Source organism: Enhydra lutris, unplaced genomic scaffold, assembly GCF_002288905.1.
Source record: "Enhydra lutris kenyoni isolate GAN:26980312 unplaced genomic scaffold, ASM228890v2 scaffoldscaffold1, whole genome shotgun sequence".
NCBI lineage: Eukaryota > Metazoa > Chordata > Mammalia > Carnivora > Mustelidae > Enhydra > Enhydra lutris.
The window spans coordinates 93,914,109-93,941,260 of record NW_019154085.1 but is presented as its reverse complement, the minus strand read 5'-3'; the positions used below and the strand labels follow the sequence as shown (position 1 = coordinate 93,941,260).

Sequence of the window (27,152 nt, the reverse complement as noted above, 5' to 3'; positions counted from 1 at the left end):
TACAAAAACGTAAGTTATAGTTTTACCTTAAATAGAGTAAACATCTTTCCCTGTACTTCTCATTCATTCCTTCATCCAGAATTTATTGAGACTTACTTGTGTTTGACGTTTTGTCCAATGTTTGAGGCAATGTTAAAAAATACAAAGTCCCATCTTCATAGACTGTGTATTATACTGTTTGGCTCTGACAGAAATGTTGTTTTAGCTAGAAGGTAATGTCCATTATATCACAGGATATTACAATGCTGGACTCTCAGTTATATCAGTAAATATTTGTCATGGAGAAGCTGTGCTTTAGCACCAAATGTGAAAAACTTATGCACCAGGGCATGCTAGTTAGAGAAGTCACAATATCCACAATTACGAAATTTTAGGTCCTAGTATGTAAATTTCAACTCACTTTTATGACTACAGCAGGAAACATATTTTCTGTTCCTTCTTGAACTTTTGTCTTCTTAGAAGGAAATTGGATATGACACCAAAGTAAAATCCATGAAGACAAAGTCAATAAATTAGATGTAAAATTAAAATTTTAATTAAAAATTTAAAAAAATTGCTTTGCAAAATATACTCTTAAGAAAATGGGGGAGAAAACACAGACTATGAGAATATATTTGCATATCACAAGTCTGATAAAGAACTTGTATCCAGATGTTGGTTTGCAACCCCAGGAGCTTCCTGGGTATAATCTGAAACTGGCCCCAGTAAGCATAGGGCAGGGAGAGACCTGAGACAGAGGCAAGTCATTCCCAGTCGGTAGGTACCACTTTTAATAAGCAAAGAGAAATTGTATACAGAGCTTGTCTTGGGTGGCTGCAGAATGAGATATCTGAACCTGCCTGCCAAAACTTAAAATTTATATGGCGTTCCTAAAGTGGTTTCAGTCCCATATGCTGTCCATGTGGTCTCACTACCACATCACCATCTCAAGGCTGTGTCCTCGGGTTCCTGCGAGTGAAGAAGGGAAGCAGAATGCACATTCCAAGGACAGGGGATGGGGGTGAGGAGCCTCTAATTGCCTGGTTCCAGGTCACAGGTCACCTAGCAGTTACAACTTCTCCATGACTTCCTGCAGGACTCCATCCCTTGTGACCAGCTCTTACTATGTTGCCCCCCACACTCCCAACAGTATGCTCTGAGGAGTCAGCGAGGGGTTTCACCAGCACAGAGGTAGATAGTTTCTTTGGCAAAAGTGTGGCTGCATTGGAGGCAGATTCCAATGCCACTGTGATGATACAGGCACATGCAAAAGAAAACATAGTTTAAGACATTGATTTTGAAAATCAGCGACAGCTATTTCCACCAAGAGCCCCTTGTTCCAAACCATTGATTTATTAAGTCCTCTAGCCTGGGGGTCAGATCACTCAGGGTGACCTCATGTGATTTAATAAAGATGATATATTAGCATAGTCCTCAGGTTGAACACACAACATTCTGTTCAGAGAATAGCACAGTTGCCTCCTTATGGGGTAGAATAATGTCCAAGGTCATTCTGTTTGGGAGGACAGCTTTTCTCATTAGAGGCATTTCAGTGTTCAGGAATGACAGACTTGGTTGGCTATGGTGTAAAGCTCTCCGGCGGATTCAGTAAGGGCTTCTATATGTGCAGCAACATTCTCCAGGCCAGGGCTGGGAAGGCAAAGCAGGCACACAATGATCAGATCAGTAGAAAACAGAATGTTCCTATCTGGCCTTGGGGAGAGGGCAGTTGGCGATTGTTAACATGGGGCGGATTCTCTCCTGTGTCTAGGGAAAACCCAGGGTGCAGTAGCCCAACATGAAGGTGGAAGCCACGGCCAAAGGCTTGTGCCACATCACCACTGCGTCCCATTCAGAGCTAATTTAAGAAGTACGTGGCAGCCATCCCAGTCAGTGCCAAACCAGCCACTAGCCTTTAATATGACAGAATGACCATATAGTTCTGGTGATAGCCATCCCATATTTCTTGTACAGTTGAGTTGGTTCTATCTAGAGTGATTTTTCTGTTCCCAGCTTAGGGCTACCCAGGTGTTCATTGTTCATAACCTGGTTTAAGCCACATGAACCTTTCCCAAATCTGAGCATAGCCACCCATGGCTTTGATGGTGGTGTTTTTAGAATGCTTCTGGTCAGCAGTTTGATGGGCTGCCTGTGCAATGTGATTGACAGTGATTGACCCTGTTATTGGTAGTGTGTGACACAGGTTTCTCGATCAGTATTGGTGATATCAGATGAATTAAGAGTACAAATTGTAGGGGCACCTGGGTGGCTCAGTGGGTTAAAGCCTCTGCCTTCAGCTCAGGTCATGATCTCAGGTCCTGGGATTGAGCCCCGCATCAGGCTCTCTGCTCAGTGGGGAGCCTGCTTCTCTCTCTCTGCCTGCCTCTCTGCCTACTTGTGATCTCTGTCAAATAAATAAATGAATAAAATCTTTAAAAAAAAAAAGAGTACAAATTGTAACTTGTTCTTCCTTAATGTATTGCTTTAGGGTTTTCCAATCCCCTCCCTGGAGTGGCAATACCACTGTGGTAATTTGGTAAGCTAGAGAGGGACAGCTGCCCACATACTCAACAGCTGTTGGATTCTTTTGTTGGCCATACCAGTGGGTCCACTGTAAATAGCATTTCTATCAGGTGCCTTCTTGTGACCAGACACCATAGGAGGCAGAAGTCTAAGGCAAAAAGTGAAATATTTAATAGGAACTTGTATAGGAAGGTCTTCTTCTTCTATAAAAATTACACCTGTGGCCTAATTCTTAGATATTAATGGGGCATCAGCTTTAGGAATGTGACCTGGTCGTGCGCACCACACACGCTGGCTGGAGGAGGCGGCATTGTCAGGCATGAAGAGGTGGATTAAGTGTGGGAAGCTAGACCAGGACCCTTTCCTTCTCCCCTCTTCCATGGCGCATGTTCCATTCCAGCTGTAGTGCATTTCAGCAGGTCACCTTATGGCAAGACAGAGGGATGCCAATGGAGATTGAGTAGCTCCCCCTTACTGAGAGGGTACAAAGTACCCGCCCATTGCATTGCAGATTCCTGTAGGTAACTCCTTTCTCTGGCTGATGGGGCTTGGTATTGTCAGCAACACAGCATGTTGATCCACAGTGAGAGTTGGAGCAATGACTGTTTCCCGAGACTTCCATACACCTTCATGGTATTTGGTGCCTCAGCGGAGGTCCCCAGTCAGGCATATGGAACAACAGGTTCTACTGGTTGATCATTCAAATGTATTAAAGCTTGGGACAGTACTTGGGACAGTTCACCCAGTCAAGGTGGTCTTACTTGTTATTAATTTAATGTGCTGTTTTAATATTCCATTTTTTTCTATCAATCCTGCTACTTACAGGTTGTAGGGGAGAAAGAACCTCTATTTAATGGCATGTTCTTTTGCCAAGTCTTGCATATTATGGCCTTCAAAATGTGGCCCCTGATCACTGTCTGTGGCATCCATACTTGATCCTCTTCTCTGGCCCCCACATGGTGGCAGCCTGCTTTGTATGGTGACAAGGGAAAGCTCAGGTTCGGTCTGATGCCGTGTCCACACAAACCAGGACATATTTGGTAACTTCACTCAGGGTGGCTGGGGCCAATATAATCAATTCACCAGTTCCTCATCAGTTGGGAACTCTGGTGGATGGCCCCAGACTTCTTTGGCACTTGCCTTGGACGTCATTGAGAACACATAGGGCCTGCTGTTACTTCATTAATCAAATCACTGTATTTCAAAAGTGATCTGTCATCCTTGGCAATATGCCATCCACCTGGGCACTGTGGTGGCCACTCTCTCTGTGCACCTAATCTTCTGTGTCTACTGAAATGTCACCTGCTAAGGCTTAGACCTGAGCAAAACAGTGGCTTTCTATCATTGGGGGGTGTTAGTGTCATATGAGCTGGGATGAGGAAGACAGTGAGGACAGCCTCAGCTTCCTGTAGGAGAAGGCAAATGCCTTCCCACATATCCTGACCCCACAAGGGTTTATTCATAAAATCATCCACCTCTTGGCTTCCCATTGTCCAACCTTAGGGCAAATCCCTTTAGAACAGTCCAACTGACAGTTAAAGGGATTGATCCCACTGGACCCATCCGTATAGCAGGCATCAGCGGGAATTTACTCCACTCCTTCTCTACAGGCCACAGGGGCCACCACAGTAATAAGGACAGTGGCATTTGGAAGATCTACACATTCTACAGGGCATAATAGCACCCACATTTCTAGAGACAGTGGGCTGGCAGACAGGGTACTCCTCTGTTCCAAATAGGTCTGCCACTTAATCAAAATGGGTTTGAACCATGGCAGAGGTGGGTTGACGGAACTATTCTCAACCCACCCTTGATAGGAAGGGAAGTTCTTATCTTGATACACTGTTCCTTCAAGAGAGGCTCTACCTGGAGGAGCTCTGGATACACAGCTAGGAGCTTTTCCTTTATGGGGCATATCAGGTTTTTGATCCCTTCCAGAGCTAGGAGCAAACGCCTAGGCGCACTCTCTCCTTTTGTTGTCTCTACCAAGGTACCCAACCCATAGCTTTCAGAGTCATGGACACACGTAACTCAAATGGTATCTTCATTGAGAGATGCCCAGAGCTCTCATCTATGTCATTAGAGTTTTATCTTTTCAAAAGCAGGTTGCTGTTCCAATTCCCAGTCTGTCTGTGTCCTTTCTTTCCCAGGTGATATAAGAGAGGGAGGCACTGTGTCAAGTGGAGAATAAAAGTCCTCCCAAACTCCCAAATCTTTATAAAGGCTTGCACTGACTCACATTTTTAGAGCTTCGATGAGCTTGCATTTTATCAGTCACAGCTTCTGGGACAGCATGCACCTCATCTGACTAGTGACTTCCAAAAACCTTAAGGTGGTTCCCAGGTCTTGAATTTGTGTGGGTTCGCCACTTACCCTCTCCCTCACAGATATACCAGCAAAGCCAGCAGGGTGTCCTGTCACAGTGGCACGTCTTCACTTGTTAACATTATATCATCAATGTCATGGATCTGTTTTACAAATGTGGGGAAGGAGAACAGGGAGAGGTCACTGGCTACCCCAGGCCCTCTGATGGCCTGGGGTATTTTGGAAAAGGCATTTTCTAAGTCCAGCAGAGCATGGCACACTCCTATGACCCTGGCAGAGGCATCTCAAATAGTGGCAGTGGTGGGAACAGCTTCATGGATAGGGGATGTTACCTTGTTCAATTCTTATTAGTCTGAGGGGGAAAAAACAAATAAACAAAAAACACTCGGTAGTTTCTTACCAGCTGTACCAGGCTATTGAAAGAACTATGGACCGGACATACAACAATTGTCCAGAGAAGTTCTTGGACAGTTTCTCCAATCTCCTTATGCTCCCAAGCAATTTGTATTGTGTGACAGTTACCACTCCTTGGCTGGGGGGGGGGGGTGGTGAAATGCAGGCTTACTGGCTTCCAGTTGGCATTTCCTCTTCATACTGGTTTGATGATTCTAGCCCTGGAAGTGGAATTCACTGATACAGGTTTGCAGAGTTTGGCCCTGTAAGATATCAGTGCCCAGTGCCCAGTATATTCTCTGGTATTGGAGTAATAAAAACTTCATTATGGGGTGGGGTTGAGTTGAGAGAATGTTCAGTTTGCAGGGTCATAGAACCTCCCTGACTGTGAATTTTTGTCCTTTCTATTGATGGCACTGAGGGACCAGAAAACTTCTGAGGGTTGTTGTGTTTCACTGTGTATGTACAGCTTCTATCTCCTCCATACCTGTCACCTTTTGTATATTTCTGGAGGACTAGTGAATACTGAACTTCAAATGAGGTCTCCAGTCTCCTCCAATGGCTCGCACCTGGAGGGAGTCTTGGTCTGCCTCCTCTCTGAGGTCATAGGAAGTACTCAACCCAAATAGGACTATACCTCTGAGGCCTCTGCTGGAGCAAGCCAGGCATCACGGGTGGTAGGGGTAGATGGAGCAGGTGTAAACTATTTTTTGCAGATTTTAAGACTTTCCACAGGCCAGCCAACGCAACATGAGGTTGTCAGTCTCTCTGTTTACATGAGGGCCCTGCAGTAATGAAGTCAAACCATATCTGCTTTAGGGTTATTTTTACCCGACCCTTTGCCGCCAAGTGGGATAGCCTGTTGGCATTCCGAACTCCCTCTCTCTTGGGTTTTCTCCACAGCTCCTGTGCATTCCTGGAATTTGTCCCTTTCCCCCAGATCAGCAATGGATTGCTCAATATCATAAATGTCTTACAACTGAGCTCAGCATGTATGTCAGTGTCTCATACCAGGTACTGGGGGGCAGACTGGAGGATCTTAGCTTTCATTCCTGTAGTGAATGTGGCCTGATCAGGACAGGGTGTCCCATTCCTAACTCCCCAATAACTTGTTGTAGCTCCCTTATAGATTTCTCTCACTGGGCCATGCCTCCTGGCAGGGTAGAATAATCCAATGTATAAGGGAGTGAGTACCTTGAATCCTCCTAGTACCTTGGAGGTGCTGCCAGAGGACGGGATGTGTGGGGATGTGCTACATTCTCCTCTGTTTTCTGCCTTGTCTGAGTAATGCCATGGCCCCCTGTATCCCATAACTGCACTAACCATGTCTGGACACTTCCCCTGGCTTTTCATGGGAACTTGTCAGATGTGTCAACAAGGTTAGTGGGCATATAATCTCTCGTCAGGGGTATTTCCTGAATCAGGGCTGCCCCACTGACTGGGGTGGTGGTTGCTCTGCTTTTGCTTTCCTTTGTATCAGGGGTCAGTGGACGTGGGACATTCCCATGTTCACTGTCAATCACAACATCCCCCTCTTCATTCTCCTCTTTTCCTCGGGATTCCACTGCTTAGCATCCCAATCAGGCTTTGTTGGAGGTGCTTGGACTTGAATTGCAGCAGCTTTTGCCTTCCTAGCTTTGCAGGAGGGCATGCCAAGTTCTCCAGCTGATGATCCTGCTCCCCCAGCTTCTTGGCCAGCCCCGAAGCTGGCAGAGCAGTGGACGGACCGCCATTTGTCCTTCTGTATCCTCAGCTCTTCCTCCAACTCTGTAACCCGAGCCGCAGCCTCTAGTGGGACATCAGTGCCAGCCGAACAGTGCACAGTCGGGGCCAGCCTGCCCTGGCACCCTGTGTTTCCCTTCTGTGCTGCAGTGCGCCGTGGTGTGGGTCCTCACACAGGCACATTAAAGCATCTCCTGTTGTCTCATAATAGTCCACAAGCATCTAATATATGGGCCCTTCCTCCCTACCTAGAGGTTGGTGGGCAAATAGGGATTGTCCCCATGGCTTCCACTTCCTAAGACCCATTCACATTCCCCTTGGGAACTTCCTGAATACAATCTGAAACTGGTCCCCATTTGCAGAAAGCAGAGAGAGGCTGAAGAAGGAGACAGGCCACTCCAGATTGATAGGTGGCACGTGTAATGAGTGAGGGAACTTACATACAAGGCTTGTCTGGGGCAGCTACAAGATGAGTAGATTTATACAGAGGCCTTAAGTGGGTTCAGTCATGAATTCAGTCCAGATGGTCTCAACACCTTATCAGTATCTCAAGGCTATGTTTTTGGGCAGCCTCTGGGAGAGGGGAAGCAAGTGGATTGCATATTCCAAGGATAAGGAGGGAGTGGGTAGCCTCTGATTGCATTGGTCTAGCTCACTGGCCAACCAGTGGTCACATCCTCTCAATACAAGACTTCATAAAGAACTCTCAAAACCTAACAATATGAAAACAAACAACCTGTTTTAGTCAGCTTTGGTTGCTATAGCAAACCAGATTAGGTGGCTTATATACAATGGACATTTGTTTCTCACAGTTCTGGAAGTCCAAGATCAAGATGCTTGCATATCTGGTGAGGATCTGTTCCTTGGCTTATAGACAGACACCTTTTTACCATGTGTTCTCTCTTTTTCTTCTTATAAGGACACTAATCTTTTCATAGGGTCACAGTGTCATGGAAATCTAAGCTTAATTCTCTCCTAAGGGCCCCACTTCCAATACCATCACATTGTGGGTTAAGGATATGAATTTTGAAGGGACGCAAACATGTGGTTTACAGCAAAACCCAATTATAAAATGAGTCGAAGATTTGAATACACATTTTACCAATGAAGATATAGAGATGACAAATGAACCCATGAAAACATGTTCAACATCATTAATCATTAAGAAAATGTAAATCAGGGGCGCCTGGGTGGCTCAGTGGGTTGGGCTGCTGCCTTCGGCTCGGGTCATGATCTCAGGGTCCTGGGATCGAGTCCCGCATCGGGCTCTCTGCTCAGCGGGGAGCCTGCTTCCTCCTCTCTCTCTCTCTCTGCCTGCCTCTCCATCTACTTGTGATCTCTCTCTGTCAAATAAATAAATAAAATCTTTAAAAAAAAAAAAAGAAAAAGAAAATGTCAATCAACATTTCAGTGTAATCTCACTGTACCCCTATAAGAATGATGAAAATTAAACAAAGAACACCAAAAATATGGACGTTTGGGTGGTTTCCACATTTTCGTGATTAGAAGTAGATTCACATAGGTTTTTGTATGAATGTAGTTTTCATTTGGGGGACATAAATAATTAGGCATTCACTGTAACACTGTGTGATATGAAGTGCAGATTTTATAAGAAACCGCCAAGCTATTTTCCAAAACGGCCATACCATTTTGCCTTCCCATCAACAATGTATGGTGATTCTAATTGCTCTGCACCCTTACCCATTTCATATCACCCAGTGTTACAGTGAATGCCTAATTATTATGTCCCCCAAATGAAAACTTACATTCATACAAAAACCTATGTGAGTCTATTTCTAGTCACCAAAATGTGGAAACAACCCAAATGTCCTTCAAAAGGGTAATGGATAAACATAATGTGATACATCCATACGATGGAATGCTACTCAGATTATTAATTAGCTAATTAACTAATTGATACAAACAGCAACATGGTGCCTCTCAAATGCACTTTGTTACAAAGACTGTATGCTATATAATTCCATTTTTTTTATGCCATTCTGGGGGTGGGGAGAAGCAAAACTATAGCGTCAAAGAACAGATCAGTGGTTTCCAGGTTTTAGGATTGCAGGGGAGCAATTGACCTCAAAGCGACAGCACAAGGATATGATTGTGTTGGTAGAACTGTTCTGTGACGCACAAATAGGCAACTTTTCTCGTGTGAGTACCTTAAAGAAGTTCATGTCCCTTGACTTTGTTTTTCCATTTCTCAAAATTTATTCTTAGGAAATCAATGTTTGGTCAAGAATATTCTTTGCAGTGTTATTTGTCACAGAGAAATTGAAAACCTCTTAATTGTGCAATAATAATGAGGTAGCTAAATAAATTTCATTTCTTATTTATAGGCATTCAAGTTATATTTTTGAAGGTTAATTATATAAAAAAATGATCATTCTTATATATATATATTCTTATCAGGTTATTAACTTACCCAGTTTAACTTAAAAATACTGATTTTCAAATACTTGCAAACTTCTAGACAACCTGAAGTACTATCTAAAGGTATACCACATATTCATGCTGGTCCATATCCTTTTCTGAATAGCTAGATATATAAATAGACAGGTAAGTAGAGAGACAAAATGAATAATATTGTTTCTGCATTTATACTCATTTTAGTTCCTCTTTTATTTTTCTAGCTGAAACAAAATTAGGATGGAGAATAGAGATGGTATCTTTGATCCAAATCATTTTTCTATTTGGGATATCCTTTATCCCCATTTTCACCAATAGTTAAAAGCCACATTATATATAAATGATGCTTTGCAATTTCCAAAGTATTATTTTACATTAGCCCCTTTGATCTATCACCAGACCGAATAATATAATCTGGGATGATAGCAGTGCCCCTCCTACCACTTATACAAGGCATCTGAAGCCTATAAAAACCCAAACAGCTTCCTAGGGCCACATTTTGGTTAGGTGTTTAAGTCAGAACTCAAATCCAGATGTCACAACTCCTCATCAAATATTCTGTTCTTTACAAATTGCTGTTTATTTACTTCAAGTTTTTACCTTTTGAAGAAGCATGTCCTACATTCATATTCCATTATTATTATTCTGGATTCATCTTTTTAGAAATATAGAGGATCTCTATAAAATTCTCATGACAGAGTTTCCATACTAAATGAATGTCATCAGATTGTGTTTTGAGATGTAACATTGTGCCTTTTTTTTTTTCACTGTGGACAAGACCCGTACCCCCCCTACACCCTAATTTCTGAGCTATCCACTGTGTCCAAAAGATCAAGATTTTTAACCCGTGAACGTAAAACAGATAGTATAAGTCAGTGCCCCAAAATGGCATTTGAGGCTCTTTACATGAGACAATACTCCTGAAAACCAGGATTCATATGCAAGAGCCAGGCATATGGGAGAAAAATGTTTTGTAAATTCTGAATAGCTTCCTGTAGATATCAAGATGGGAGGCCAAAGAACTTCATCCAGCTTTAGCATCAGCCAGACTTCTACACTGGCCAGTTTCCTGGGCCAGAAAGGAGAAGCCTTAGGGAAGATAACAAGAGAAGGTACACAGAAGAGAGTTTCTCTGTCCCTTCTCACCTTTTACAAATGAATTATTGGGCTGTGAAAATTAAAACTATGGATGTCTCAGATAGGTTAAAGGGAAAGCAAAAGCAGAGGGACTTTTCCTTTGTTTGACACTTTGGGAAGTAACTGTGCACACACACAGCATTCCCTGCATTCCACATATAGGAATGGGGCTGCAGCTGTGACACAGTGGTATACCATGTTTAGGGACAGAATGGACACCAGAGCTAGCCACCTACCACCCTTCCTGTCTGGTCTCTGTGCGCTTATTTAGGACATGGGGGCATCCCAAAATCCCTGTATGCCCCAGTGTGGGATGTGGAAGTGTTGACTGCCCCAGAAAGCTAGAAACAGGTTAGAGTCAGGTCTAGGTGAGTATGAAGTATGTGGACTAGAAAATCAGAAGCTATGTACTGATATACAAAGACCAAGTCAATGGGAATATTTCAGTAGGAATTTTAAATAGATATATTTATGTTTCCCCATCCCTTCCCAGCTCCTGTCTGAGCTTTGACTTCCAACCAGAAATTGGGGCTTGTGAACAAATTGATGTCATTTTTAGAAAAAAAAAAACAACACATTATTTTCCAGGGTCCAATTTTGGTAGATGTCAAAAACAGTGCTATATAGTAAATTTTCCCCTTACCTAAGATGTAATGAGTAATTTCCAAACCTTTCACAGACACACATGAAATAGTGGTTACTTTCTCCTGGAACATGTGAGTAAGCCCAAGGAAATATGACATTTCGGTGCTAAGACATGTTGTTAGATTTTAGTTTGTTTGTCTTTTATTTGAGCAATTTTAGTTTGCTTCAGTGTTTCTGTCTTTTGAATTTTCTCTCACCCTGAGTAACACTTAGCACGGTACTTGTGACCTAAGTTATTATAATCCTCTATGCTTGACTGACTCCACTGGATCAGGCCTTGTGTAGCAACATACATAATTTGTCCTGACAGTGGGTAGAAGATAATGAGTGTCAACAAAGCATCATGTTTAAGAAATAGGCTCTGGAACTAGGTTGCCCTGGTCCAAATTCAAGCTCTACTGTTTTACTTGTGTTTTTGTCCTTGGTCAGGTCAATATTGTTTTGTGTATGATGAACATAATGATAGTTCTTACCTCATAGTATTGTTGTGACATTTAAATGAGCTGATATGTTAAAATCACATAGAGTAATAACTGACATAAATTACATCCAGTGCATGAGTTTACTGTTATTAATGCTTTGAGGATTACATGAGTTAATAACGACCTGTAAAATATGAGATTGTGCTGGGCACATTCGAAGCAATCAAAGTGTTAGCTGCTCTGATGACGTTATTATATGCTGGGGAACTTCATATGGCTTCTCTGTTAGGATCCTGGACAAGCAGCTTACCTGCCATGTAGTTAACTTCTGGCTTCCTTAAACATATTTACCTCAGAAGTATTGTCTTCTTATTTTTAGCTGTTATTATTTCTTACAGGTTCTTTTGAGTGCACCCATTCATCTTAGCCTTTGCTTTTACGTTTTCTTTTTTCCTCTTTTATTAGCTATTAGAGTTTTATTGTTTCTTTTTAACTTTGTGAGTATCCTTACATCATTATTATATATCTTGTTTTAGCTTGTGTCTATGTTATTTATTTATCTAACCATATATTATACTGTTTTTGCTGTGTGTCCCTATTTTCCTCTTCGTATCTGGTCTTGCATTCTTATTCTACCATTCTTCCATTCTGAGCTTTTTTGTTTGTTTGTTTGTTTGTTTTAATCTGCTTATGGTTTCCATTTTTGCAAAGGATTGCTGTATTCTGCCCCACCTATAATGCAATTCTCAGATGATCAAGGTGCCCACCCCTTTGGGCTTATTCTTTCTAATACTAAATTTATGGGTTGACGGACACTGGGTTGTGTACTATCCCTTCTTTATGTTTTGGCATCGGCCAGAAGGAATGTGATGAGGAGTGCACATGTGAGATTGGCACCAGGATGCAATCAGCATCGTAGATAAGAATATACTTTGTAATGTCTAGTTCCAGTTCAGATGCTTACTAGCTATATGACTTTTTTTTTTTTTTTTTTAAACCTTCCTGTGTCTCAGGTATAACGGTGGTACCTAACTAATGATGTTACTCTGAATATTCAATAAACCCCTACATTAATGTGGTTGGCACAGAGTATAATATGCTCTGTGCCTTCTCAAATATCAGATGCTGATGTTATTTTATGGAAGTTGCTGTTGTTTTTATTATTAGGACCCTGATAATACCTAACAGTGGGGTTCTTCATCTTCCTTTATGTGTTAACTAGGTAGACAAATATGTTTCAAATTGTGAAAGGAGGAAGCAGAAACAGTCATTGTGTTGTGGGGATTGCATTGGTGCACATAGATTCTGCTTAGCCCTTAGCTTTTATTTTATCTTTTATTGTTTTGAAATAGAAACATTTCCTTACCTGATTAAGGTCTCATTCCAGAAGTGGCCAGGGGCTGCTTACCTTTAAGAAAGTAACGTTTAAATTTAAAAATGAAATTAAGTGCATATCAATTCCAGTAAATTTGCCATGTATTATCTGTTGATATCTTATTCAGCTGTTGGCAAGCATTTAATCAACATTTATTGGCATTCTTTTCTGAGATTTAAATAGGACATAAAATTTTATGACATGTAGAGTATTTTCAATAACTGTTTCATTATTTTCCATAGGTAGTATAATAATATCAAGAAAAAATATCAATAAAGTACCCAGAGTACATTATCTGGGGGAGAGCAAGATAGTTTGAAGTTTGTATAATGACAAATGTTGGTCCACTTTCCACATTGTACTGTATATTTGTGAATAGCTGAGTTTCTCTTTCCTCCCTCCATTTTGTTTATAATCCTTTCTCTTCTTGTACACATAATATAGGTGAGAAAACTAAGAATTATAGTTGTTTGTTCTGTTATTATAAAAGATAGGGGCGCCTGGACGACTCAGTCAGTTGAGTGTCCAACTTGATTTCAGCTCAGGTCAGGATCTCAGAGTCATGAGGTCAGGCCTCTTGTTGGGCTCTGCACTCAGCAGGGAGTCTGCTTGAGATTCTCTCGCTCCCTCTCATTCTGCCCCACCCCCCACTCATGCTCGCTCTCTCTCTCTCTCTCTCTCTCTCTCTCTCCCCCTCCCTCCTCTTGCTTTCTCTCTCTAAAAGAAATGGATAGATCTTAAAAAATATAAAAGATAGATGGTACTTCGCAATATTAAATTCTAATTCCTTAGTGATCGCAAAACAAAGAATGTTATAGGATGTAGTATTATAGCATAGGTATAGTTTGAATACTAGTTTGCTGTGAGAAACCCAAACTCTGATACCTTATTAGCATTAAATTTAGATGGTTGCTTGACCAGTAGCTGTTGAGTTTGCATGAGCTCTTTATATTGTAAGTAGTATTTGAACTGGAAAAAAGAACATTGTGAGCATATTCATATGTTCAGGAATCTTTCCTTCATCTAAGTACTTTTGCTTTTAGCTAGAAATGGGAAGACAGAGGACAATAGTGTGAACTATGGCCAAGATCTAGTCATCTGGCCATCTATGCCACAGTCCTCAGAAACACAAACAAAACTGAGTGATCAATATGACCGTGAAATTTTACTCCTGGGCATATACTGAAAATAATTGAAAACAGGCAAGCAAACAAGTACATATATAAGCATGTTCATAACAGCACTATTCACAATAGCCAAAAGATGTTCATCAACAGATGAATGGATAAAGGAATTGTGGCATATACATACAATGGAATATTATTCCATCATAAAATGGAATAAAATAGTGTATATGGTACAACATGGATGAGCCTGCAAAATATTAGGGTAAGTGAATAAAGCCAGACACAAAAGGTCAGTATATATAATTCTATTAATACAGAATGCTCAAAAGAAATAAATCTGTAGAGACAGAACATAACTTGGTGCCTGCCAGAGTATGAGAAGAGGAGGGGGTAATGGAGAGAAAATGCTTAATGGGTAAACGGTTTTATTTTGGAGTGAAGAAAATGTTTTGAAACCAGATAGAGGTAGTGGTAGCACAACATTGTGCTTTACTAAATGTTACTGAAGTGTTTACTCTAAAGTGGTTAATTGTACATAATGTGAATTTCACAATATTAAATTATTAAAAAAAAAAATAGAGTGGCCACGTTGAAGCAGTATCACATCCCATATTCTCAGAGTCACAATTGGTTTAAATACATCTACTCCATGAGGAGAGAATGCGGAGTTTGTCATTATTGATCCTAGGGAAGCTGATGAGGGCTGGAAGCAATTTCACAGTCTTCTTGAAAGATGAATTCAATTTCCCTCTTAAATATATTCTATTTTATTATGACATTAGATTATCAGAGCTTGTGGAAATCACTATTAATGGCTAAGTTTCTGTCCCATGTGCCACTTTATTTTCCATGCTTGCCTGAGATTTCAGTTGGTCTCATTGATCCATCCGAGAAAATGAAAACAGGAAAGTATAAACGCTCTTCTTTTGAGATGGATTCTCTCTCTACAATGGGAAGGTAATTATACTGATGTGGATGGGCAGATGAGGTTATTCAGGCTCAAGTGCTTTATTTTTGGCTCTTAAATGGTTTAGATTCACCAGCCATATAAGTAAAATGATCTGGATAATTATAAATAGTTTTTATAGTTTATTTGAACCAGCCTGTGAAGCTGTTGGTGGTTATTTGTACACATATATGAGTGGCAAAGCAAGTGCTTTCCATGGCAGTGACATAAATCTCTAGATTTTTCAGATAAAGAAGACCATTAGGTTTTGTGGCTTACATCTTTGAAAACAACAGGTTTTTTTTTTTAAAGCTTTGTGTATTTTGAGAGCTGTCCCATATGCTAGAAGCCTTGTTATGTATGTTGCATAAATGATTTATAATCCTTAGAATATCTCTGAAAAGTGTTTTTATTTCTTTATTACAGATGAAATAACTGAGGTTCCAGAAAGTTAGATGACATACTCAAGAGGATAAGTGGTGCTAGGATTCCCCTTCATTTATTTTTACTTTTATTTTTATTTTGTTTTTAGGATTTGCCTGTAAACACTTAACTGTATACAGCTAGGACACTTTGTAACTAGGATCCCGTTGTGCAGTTCACTCACAAATTAAAGACCCTGCTTATGACTAGTGGTTTGGTTTCCATAAAGAAAATTTCATCTGTTTGCTCCCATGTATGAATTAGCCTGTATAGACAAGCTATCAAAATGTTGGTGGGATTATTGACATTTAACTGCACTGAGGAAATAGGTATATCAGTTGATATGAAAGCTTAGATTTTAAAAAGCATTTGAGCTCCTGACATGAATACTGAGGGTGCTGAATGTTGATTGCAGCGGGTGTTAAATTTGGGTCATGGCAAACCTGAGCAACTGGGAATTTAAGGAAGGCAGAAATATGACAGAAGTTGTGTGTCTAAGTCATTCATAATTTAATGTCAAATCACTCTTCCAAAGTGGATTTCCTCTTCTCTTCTGGCAGCTTCCCTATTGTCTTCTGAATACATTGTATTTTCCTACCACCCTACTTTTGTTGGTACTTTCATTGCCTGAAGTAGCCTCTTTCATTTCCACCAAGTTTCTACCATTCTGTTTTTCCTTGTTGAAAGCCTTCTGCTATCATGTTAGACCCCAGAGGACCTTCTCTTCCCTGAGCTACTATAGTATTTTCTGTTGGAAACACATCTTTGGAATTTGGCATTTACTTTGGACTAAGTTTTCTCTGTATATGTTTATAGCTCATCTCTGTTATGAATCATGAACTTGAGGGGGGTAAATAATAGTATCTTTGTCAATTTTTTCCTCATCATATGCCTTGGACATAATACATATTCATCAAATAGTATTTGATATTTGTATAACTCTTGAAGGCTTGGTTTTCTGAAAACATATTCATAAAAATACCACTTCTAGGAGATATTATTCTCAAAAAAGGATGGTCACTGGTCCAGTAAGGCCAAAAACACTACCCACCTTTACCACCCTAGGAAATTTACACTGTACATTGGCATTTTCAACACTCTGAGTAGTTCTTCAGTAGTGAGACCAACTTTACTGTTTTAACTCAGTATTCACACTTTTCTTTCAGTTTTTTGTAAGAACCCTACTAATGCCTATTATTCACCAAAAAAAAAGTGCTTTGCCAAATATTGCTTTAAAGTGATTTTTTTTTTTTTTTTTTTTTTCCAGATACTGCTTTAAAATGCTTTGTAGGGGCACCCGGTGGCTCAGTGGGTTGAGCCTCTGCCTTCAGCTCAGGTCATGATCTCAGGGTCCTGGGATTGAACCCCGCATCGGGCTGTCTGCTTGGCAGGGAGCCTGCTTCCCCCTCTCTCTGCCTGACTCTCTGCCTACTTGTGATCTCTCTTTCAAATAAGTAAAATCTTAAAAAGCTTTGTATAAAATCTTAAAGAAAAGCTTTGTATAATATTATGAATATTAATAATATTCACAAATGTGAAAATTGACTTTTGATTAGATGCAGGTTGGGCATTTGTTTGGTCTCCTTGCTTCTGTTCTTGGGAAAGCACCATTCCTCAGCCATGTTAGGGTGTGTGTGTGTGTGTGTGTGTGTGTGTGTGTGTGGCAGAGGAAGACCATCTGTGTGCATGTGCATATATGTATAAAATACAGTGTGGACTCAACCTGAAAATGGATTAAGACTGAAAAGAGAATGGTTGGGACTGGTCTTTCAGCTTGATTATCTGCTAGAATCTCTATTACTTCTCATAATATGCTTGAAAAGTTTTATTTGTACCTCAGGGGCAATGAGCCTGGCCTCATTTACAAATATGAATGCAGATATTAACAGTGTACTGTCTTCTCCTCCAGGCAGTCTTGCTCACTGTCGGCTGGTTTTATTTACTTCCTCAGCAAAGGAATATCCATCTCCTTGGAATTAGACACAATGTGGTTAATGGGAAAAGCAGAAGTTTTGGATTCAGAAAGTTTTAATTTGATTCCCAACTCAGGCCTGTGTGACCCTGAGCAAGTTTTCCTTCCAGAACCACTGACTCCTAGTCTATAAAACAAAATGGGTTATACCTGCCTCCAAGAGCTTCTTACAAGGATAGTGCCTGCCATAGAGGAGATGCCCCATAAACATTAGTTATTATTTTGCATCAAGCAGATTATGACAGGAGAATTCCACGGGTGTAAAGTCACAGAGATAAAATTCCCTCTTTCCTGTAGATGCCATTCCATACTCTGTGTTGTTACTTCAAACTATAAATGACATCATTATTCTTCGTGTCTTCTGTTTTTATGAGGTGAGAGTGAACAGGGCAAATACTAAGAGTTGAACTATTATTCATGAAGAGTAACACTAGGATTATAAGAATAGGAAGTAAATAACCTAAAAGAGAATTTTTAAAATTATTATAGTTATTTGAGATATAGAAAAGTAACTTAGATATGATCCCTTTAGTCTTAACATCTGTTCATTGTGAACAAACAAACAAACAAAACTACCCCCCATTATTAAATATATATGTGTGTGTGTTTTCATTTGAGTAATTCATCAGGTCATTCAGAGGGGGACTAATAAATGTATTATGGAAAATTTCATTTGGGCTTTCAACTTTTGTGTCAACATTATATAATTTTAACCACATGTCCCTTTCCACTTTGGTTTGGTATTATTTACCATGAGGTCCAAACAGAACAAAAGAACCATCATGTGATAACTTTGCCTAAAGTTACAGTTTTGGAGATAAAAAACACACTATGGATAATTAGAATGATGTAACTATTTATAGCATAGGAGAGAATGTTCAACATAAATTGAGGTTTGCATACCAACAGACTACTCTGGTGCCTGTTTTGCAGAAACACGTATACTTATTACACATGGTTGTCAATACAAGGTCAATCATGTCCATCCGTAGTCATCCATGGCTTAATTGTTCCTGGAAGAAGCCCATTTTGTCCTTGTGAAGGATGACAAATGAGAGTTTTGCTGTGGCATCTACCTTTCTAAATGCCAAGTGATCTCCTGGCAGTTTTCCTCGACGTAAATATTATGAATTGCTGAAGAAGCCATCATTTTTCACACTTTATTGGTTTAGACACCAGGTGAAGTCCTCTCGGCTACAGTGAAGTAACAGAGGAAGCAACACACCTAAATGTTCCTTAACTGTCCTTAACTGTGCATTAATCAGCATCTGTCTCAACCTGGTTGATTACAGGAGAAGATGTATCAGGGAGTCTCTGCCCAGCATCCCCGCCTCCTGAAAGGATGGCTTGTGAAATTCCCTGCCGAATGGATTGTGTGCTGAGCGAGTGGACAGAGTGGTCATCTTGTTCCCAGTCTTGTTCAAATAAAAACTCAGATGGGAAACAGACCAGGTCAAGGACTATCCTAGCATTGGCGGGAGAAGGTGAGTAATAGTAAGGGGTTCAACAGTGGAGTCAATTGCCTAGTTCTTATTTTTTTTCTAGTAGGCAACTGAGAAAGTCATATTGTGGAAGTAGCCACATACAGGTGATAGGTCTATTGCCGGAATCAAAATTTAGTCTCATTTCTATGCATGCCTTTTCTCTTTAATCCTCTGGTTACTCTAGACTGAGTACTGTATTTACATGAACTATCTTAGCCCAAACTTATGTATAGGCCATGGCAGTCAGATGGATGTTACTTTTCATTACACCTTCTTTGGGATAAAAAAACAAGGTTTGACTGACACACATCCAGCTTCAGATGGCTCATACATTTGGGAATATAATTGGAATATGTCTGGTAAAAAGGGCTGCAAACGAGGAATCAAGAGATATGGCTTCTTGACCAGGAACTGCCACTAACGTTGGCCTGATTTTTTGTTCTGTCATGCTGGCGTGTTGTGAGAGGGAAGAAGATGAAGGCTCTGAAAATGGCTTTGAAGAAGCTAAAATGTGCTATGGAAATGTACTCGGGTGACATCAGAACAAATTGGAGGAGCAGCTGTTTCTATCATGTATAGCAATGGTCCCTGTCCCCAGACACATGTGTCCTTTCTTTCAGGCTCTCCCTTGGCTTTGTCTGCCTATGGCTCAGTTAGAACATCAGGATAGTGTGGCCACTGGCTGTGAGGAGCTCCTTTTGAAACAAGATTCTGTTCTGTGATCCTGAAAAATGGGGCCAGGGTCAAGATGAATGATGATTTTCATATTCTTAAAGTGCAGTTGCTTCCCGCTCTTGTCTTTTATATTTCTGGAAGGAGAAAAAAGTCAGTAGTATTTAATGGGAAAAAAATAACAAGAATAACAAAACCAAGGTCACAAATCTTTTTGAGCATTTGGCCCACTGAATAAAACATCATAGGGTGGAAGAGTAGGAAAAAAATCAATACTTTAGATAAATGCCAGTTTTTACATGGATATAAAAATGTGAAAGAAAAGACAGTAATGAATTTTGATTTTCTGACTCACCCAGGAGTGTAAGGATGCACATCTGTCTGGTCTCCCTGCCAGTGGATAACACATTGTCAGGTATTATTTCAGAGTGTAAGGATGGGCTCTCTTCTGCCAAACTTTAAGAGACACTTCTGGATTTCTCAAATTGCAGTAAAATGCATTGCTTGATGGAGAGTGGGTGTTTTGAAATGATTCTCTGAGAAAAATAATGCTCTCTTAGGAAAAATAGGCCAGGTACAGGTAATGTGTGTGTAAGTATGTATATTTGACCTGATATCACTTCAAGGTCATGGCTACTGTATCTAACTGACTAATCTATGTAGTCATCATGTTACTAAAATAAAAGCAGATTTCTTTGGAGTTTATCTCAGAGATACATAATGCAAAGGTGGGAAATGGAATCTGTCTTTTGTTGTTGTTGTTCCTGTTTTTGTTTTTGGTCTAATCCGTGTATACTGCTGCCTATTAGGAGGGAAAAGTGAAAGATATTGCCTTCTGATTGTACTCAGGACAAAAGGGCCATGGCCCTAGAGTGGGCAGAAGGGTACAGACACCAAGCCTTTGGAATCCTGTGTCAAAAATACCATCTTTCCGGACCATTAAAACAGCAAAAACAAGGGCGCCTGGGTGGCTCAGAGGGTTAAAGCCTCTGCCGTCAGCTCAGGTCATGATCCCGGGGTCCTGGGATCGAGACCCACATCGGGTTCTCTCCTTGGCGGGGAGCCTGCTTCCTCCTCTCTCTCTCTCTGCCTGCCTCTCTGCCTACTTGTGATCTCTGTCTGTCAAATAAATAAATAAAATCTTTAAAAAAAAAAAAAAAACAGCAAAAGCAGCAAAAATAAGAACGACATAACAATAGCAACCTGGTAATAACAACAGCAACAACTATGTATTCTTTTGGATTTTGATTTTCACAGGTGGAAAACCATGTCCCCCTAATCAGGCCCTCCAAGAATATCGTTCATGCAATGACCATTCCTGTATGCAGCTCTACTGGGAGACATTACCTTGGGGCCCCTGTTCTGAAGACACATTGGTAACTGCTCTTAATGCAACCATTGGCTGGACTGGAGAAGCTACATGTGGTGTGGGCATTCAGACACGGAGGGTCTTTTGTGTCAAGAATCACGTGGGACAAGTGATGGCCAAAAGGTATCTCCAATAACTTATTGAAAGTGCGTTTGACTCTTAAAGACTAGAATATATCTCTCAAAAACAAAGGTAGAGTTATAATATTGATCATTAGTAAGGTTACAATACATGCATTAGCCAGTGGAAAGTAAGTGTGGCCCACAAATAATGAATCTGTTTGAGTAATCCAACATTTTCTTAACCCCATCTCAGTACTTCTGGTGTTTTTTTCAATCATGTAAAGACTAGGTCAATGTGAGGCTAAGTTCTCCACTTTGAAAGGATAGGGTTGTGTTAACACTCGCTGATGGGTTCCGTTGATCTCTTACACAGTGGGCAATAAATCCATATAGCCATTTGAATAGACTAATTCATGCCTGTAAGTACGTTGTGATCCCATACATGTTAGACTCTGCGCCTGAAGATAGACAGTTAAAGAACAAAACAAAACAAAAGTAGTAGAATAATTTGGATGTGGGAACTAGGATATAGATAGCAAAAAGGGTCAGGGACAATTGCAAGTGATAGAGGAAAAGAGTAATTAGGCAGAGAACTCAGCTGTGGGAGTTTTATCACTAGACCAAATGAGGAGGTGTGACTTTTCCTCAGTCCATGTGGGAAGCCTTGTGGAAAAGGAACTGTAAGGGACTATGAAGTGTACAGTGACTGGGTAACCGTCCTGTCCATGGAGATTTCCTCATGGCTTGTTTCAACTAGGCTCTTCCTTGTGGTTGAAGACCCCACCGCCATCACAGAAGTGATATATCCCCAGGATGGGCATGCTCAATCTTTTGTCTAGTGTCACAAACAAGGCCACTTAGAACTTTTCTCTGGGAATTTCTGAATTGGGAAAATGAAACCTTCTTTTCATTCTGGTCATGAGGCTCTAAGTATATGAATTGACAGTTGCCATAGGCATGGTCCTGGAAGAAAAAGCAGGCAAAGGGAGTGGAAATGATGCTCAGAAAGAAGCAGAAACTGAAGGAGAACATTTTTTGGCAGCATCAAGCCCTGACCCATCCTTTTGAAGATAACCCTACCCTTCCTGGCAACGTGGGCAGACACATTTGCTCTTCTCTCTAATTCTATCCAGTTTGCATTGCTGTCCTAGGCAACTCAAAACACCTGATTAATTTCACCTTGGGGCACCTTGATACTAGGCTGTGGGGCTTATCCCAACTGGCATGGAAACCACAATAGTTGTGTGAGGAAAGTCGTAGGAGCTCAGTGGAGGGAAGTGAACCACTGATGGCAGAAGTAGTGCTGACTGGCCAGGTCCTGCTGGGGTTGGAGCAACCTGTGAGCTGATGGCTGTGCAGATGCAAGTGGAGATGATATGACTTGCAGTGAAACATAGTCCAGAAGACCTCCCCTCTCTCTCTCTCTCTTTCTCTCTCTCCAAGGGTGGCTTCTAGAGGGCTGGAGTTGGATGTTCTTAATTGCTGCAACCCCACATGTTAACACAATGTCTGACATATAGTTAGTGTACCATAAATGGCTGGAATCCAGGACTGAACAAGATTGATATGTAGGAAAGTTACGGGGTTTAACAAGGATTGGGTATGAATTGCAGAAGATTGAGAAAAGCTGAGGTCTCTCCTTTGTTCAAGAAAAATTACGTGATCTACCATCCTACATTTTGGCAAAGGGGACTGCCGTAGAGAGTAATGACTAGATCAGATGTATGACCTTCTACTCTTATTAATTCATAAATATTATTTCTGCTTTAGACCTGACTCTACATTGCTTGTTCTGTTCTTTGGAATATCAAATTATGTCAGTTGTGTTTTGCAACTTTCCTGGTATGCGTAACACTGCGTGGACTGATCGAATCAGTGAGAGTTATAGCCAAACGTGGACAAAAATGTTTTACATATCATGTGGCTCAGGTGAAAATCTAAGTCGTGGGGTTATGGTAAAATCCTAAAAGGCTTATAAAGATATTATGAAGACATGAGAATTTCTTTTATCTTGGTCTGAGTTGCAGCCTTGATAATGTTCATTTTTATGGTGTAAATTTTCAGCTGCTTAAAAAGGATGCATGAAATATCAGCTTGAATATACAAATAAAATTAAATATGGCTTAGGTATGGTAGTAAACTCTACATATAAAATGCAGCAGACTATTATTCCTTATCATGATGAGACAATTTGGCATGCCTGATGTCTGATCTTCTCCCTGACACAAACTTTACAGCTCTAAACCAGAACAGGAAAAATCTACTTGATATGAATACGGTTTGTTTATTCCTTAGCAAAGGGACATTAGAATTAAGAGCAACACCAAATAAATTGTCACATTTAAAGGACTATTTGGACATGAGAATTTGGATTATATGATCTGGGAGCCCCTTTTCTATTTTTATAATTACTTCAAATGACAGTTCTTGTTTTTTTGTAAAAGTCTGAGCACATACATGCCATTATTGTGAATAACCCCTAGTTCTGCTCGGCTTACCATCACAAAAAATGAACTGTACAGATATTTTCCCTAACATACACACACACACACATACACACACACATACACACACACACAGAGGCATTGCTGATTACTTTTTACACTGCTAATGAAGCTGGAGACTTAACAACTTAGGTTGAATTCTTACTGTATGTCTCCAAACAGCCCTGCTAAATATGAGGAACCTGAATTGACTTGAGTAAAATTTATTAGAAACTTTTAGGTTAAGGACATTAATTGAGCTAAGAAATTAATAACTAGTGTCCAGTGAAGCACATAGTGAGATAGTGAAACTATCATCAATAGAAAATATATTTTACTCTGCCCTTTGGAAAAATGTCTATTTTTGTTCTTTTTTATGTGAAAGCTGTTGCAGTGGAAAGAGATTCCCTGCCATTTGTGAAATCCTTGGGGTGGGGGTATGGGAATAGGAGTAGCAAAGGAGAAGGAAACATCCTAAAGAAGGAGGGGCTTTCAGGGGAGAAGGAAGCAACTCTCCAGGGAACGGATGGGCTCATATAATGTGTTTTATCTCCAAGCCCACTGCACTGGGAGGCATTGTTCTTTGCAAGTTCTCGCTTCCCTGGTTTGGTGTTTGGTTTCTATTCAGTTGTATAGGTGAGACTGTTACCATTGTATGAGTAATAGAACTGATCATATCAGAAAATGAAAACTAGCCAGGGCAGAAGTGGAACAGAAGTGAGAGCTCATTGGGATAGTTCTGGGGTTTTGTTTGGTTTTGTTTCACTATTCATTGTTTTTTTATTTTTTTTCAGTTGCAGTGTACAAAAAATAATATTAAAAAAGATTAAAAGCACACAATTTGGAGCCTTCCGAAAGTCCTGATAAGGCACTTTCTGCCTTTAATGCGAAACACCTGCCATTGTGTAAGATAGAATAATACAGAGTTCCGTTTAAACATTTAATGTTGACAGAGTTGGCAGGTTTGCCCCAATAGCTGACTGAGACGTTCACTGGTTCCTGGGTAGGAGGACTGATCAAAGAAATGGAGCATTGTTTCTGCATCTTGATTATGGAGGCGTAACTAAAAAATGGCCGGTCTTTGTACCTCAGTTTGATGCATTTTAGCACAGTGCTTATAAGGATCCAAAGGCTATGGGGCGACAACGAGATAAGAGTTATAGAGCATTCCAGTGCTGGTCCAAGGAAATGTATGTGCTGAAATGAAATACACTCATCCTTTTATTGAGCGCGCTGCCAATCTAGAGTCTGAGCATTACGTGAAATTAGGAAGTATAAATTAGGACAAAAGCTAAGGTGCCATGCTTTGTTTACTAACTAAAAAGTGAATCCATATGTTTCCCTAGGTTTTAAGGCTTTAATTTTGTTTTGGAAATGGCCGGATGAATTAGCCTAATATCTCCAGGGATTTATTTATCTTCAGGCTCCAATAACATTGAATACTATTCAATCATTCACTTGCTGTTATTAAATATTTACACTGAGCTAAAATATGGCACTTTGAAGATATAATATAAGATGGAGTTCCACCATCAAATTAAAAATTAGTTTATGTATCGTGCATGCATAAACAGGCACACAGACACACATAGACAGACAGACAGACACACACACATACACACACACACACACTCGAACAGCATGAAGTGGTCAAAAGCCTTTTTTTTTGGTCAACGTCTGTACAACAACACAGAAAATAAACCTTACAGTTTTTCCTGTATGGAAGTGGGGGGCACACATGTTGCTAATGGTCAAAGAGAGTATTTTTGAAGACTATGAAGAAATTTATGAATATGAGAAATATGATGATTCTTGAAGGGGTAGACATCATGTGAATGGAAAGCAAGAGGAAGTTGAACCCCTGCAGAAAAGGTCAACCTTACTGGCAAAAGAAGTGAACTAAAAAACCGTTTTCACTGACAAGAGAATATTTGGCTCCTGTCTGACCAGAAATCACGTTCCAGCTCATGGCCTCTATAAAAGCAAAATAACCTCAGCTTGATCTTTGCCACTGAGGAGATGATACTGTTTCTCTCTTATGGACTGAAGGGAAGAACATGCAGAGAGAAAGGGGCTGTATTAGGAAGAGTGGGTACTATGCACAGCAAGTGTTTATTGTGAGTGTTGCTAATCAGGGGTAAATCACGTAGGCAGTGTCTGTTCCCTAAAAGAAATGAACACCTACTCCTAACTGACGTGAGCAAAATCCCTGCAGGATCAGCCTCCCTCTCCAGAAAGCCCGAAGCCAGCGCCACAGATATTTCCGGGCTATGTTGCCCATGGATGAGTGAGTTCGAAGTGGTTGGTTGGGCATGGGGCCCCTGCTGCCCCACTGAGCATGAGGGAAGCTGGTGTTGCTCAAGTCACACTTTCATTTCCAGCCATACACCAGGCACTGTTGGAGAGGAGTTAGAATAAACAACAGCTCAGTTTAATTTTACTAGATCTCAGAGCGTGAATAAAGGACTTGGGAATGGTTTTAGTGGCTTTTGCTATCTCTAGTAAAGTATGACATAAATTTTCCTTACCCGAGTAGCTTGTTTAAGTAACACTATATTCGCACAAAGACACTCTTCTTCCTCTTGTTTTGTTTATTGAGTTGATCTCTTTGATAGACGGCATTTCTGCATATGCTAAGGATGATTAATAATAATGCCAATAATAATTTATTGAACAATTCTGTTTCTGTGAGTGTCTCCATTTTCCATTTTTATCCAAGTGTTATATAGTCCATAGAAGAAGTAAAATCAGAGAGACTAACGACGACCAGCAACAGGTCCCACCCATCTCCTGCTCCCTTTAGTATCCCACATCTCAAACACAATCACAACTACATTTTAACAGTTGTTCTGTTTTCTCTCTGTCTCTGTCTCTCTCTCTCTGTTTTGACTTGGTAAGCCTTCACATGGTTCACAAGTCATAATGACATGCAAGGAGAAATATATAACAAAGAGAAGCCTGATCTGATGCTTCCAGCCCTGCTCCCACCCCTCTCTCCCTGCCCCCTGTCCTGCCACTGGCAACCACTTATAGTGTCTTCTCTCCATCCATTGTATCTTTATGTCAGTACAAGCAAACACAAGTGTATATTTTTCATTCTCTTCCCTTTCTCATGTTTACCTCTTAACTCTAGATGATACATTTCCCACACGTCATTCATACATGTCCTCACTTATCGATTTAAAATGCCCGTTCCTTGATTCCCTCTCATGAAAACAATGAACCTTAGCCCATTTACATCAAGTCCTGTCTCAAATCCCAGATTGTTGGTGTTCTGTGAGTAGGTTGCAATAGTACTTTTGATTGATCTTTTTAGAACTTTATTTCTGTTTTCATTTATATTTAGATCATCACTCGGCCCGCGGGCTTTGTCAGATAAGCACATCCAAGCCTCCGCTCCTTGTCTCCCTCGCCTTCCATCCCCCCTGCTTTGTCCATGGTGTCTTTACCTGATGGTGGCCCGAATGATAGCATGTACGTTCTGTTCCATGGTCAAGTTCAGTCTTCCACGTTTGGCTTATATATTGTTTTTCAAGTTTTGAAACCAAGAAAATGTTTTCATTTTGATCATTCTCTAAATTGATGGAGTTTGATGTCAGCCAGATTCTTGGATGACAAATCTTTCTTCCTCTTCTCCCACATCCATTATTGCCTATTCTCTTACTTTTTCTTGATGTT

The 27,152-nt window shown here is 40.5% G+C and overlaps 1 protein-coding gene across 1 annotated transcript in view; it reads left to right on the top strand.

Moving 5' to 3' along the window:
- The window catches only part of LOC111145030 (thrombospondin type 1 domain containing 7B), a 724,800-nt gene that overhangs the window by 321,970 nt on the left and 375,678 nt on the right, over positions 1-27,152 (top strand). Inside the window, exons 7-8 of the mRNA XM_022499648.1 lie at positions 18,697-18,888; positions 20,818-21,052. Of these exons, the coding sequence (XP_022355356.1) occupies positions 18,697-18,888; positions 20,818-21,052 (427 nt within the window). The remainder of the gene's footprint in view (positions 1-18,696; positions 18,889-20,817; positions 21,053-27,152) is intronic.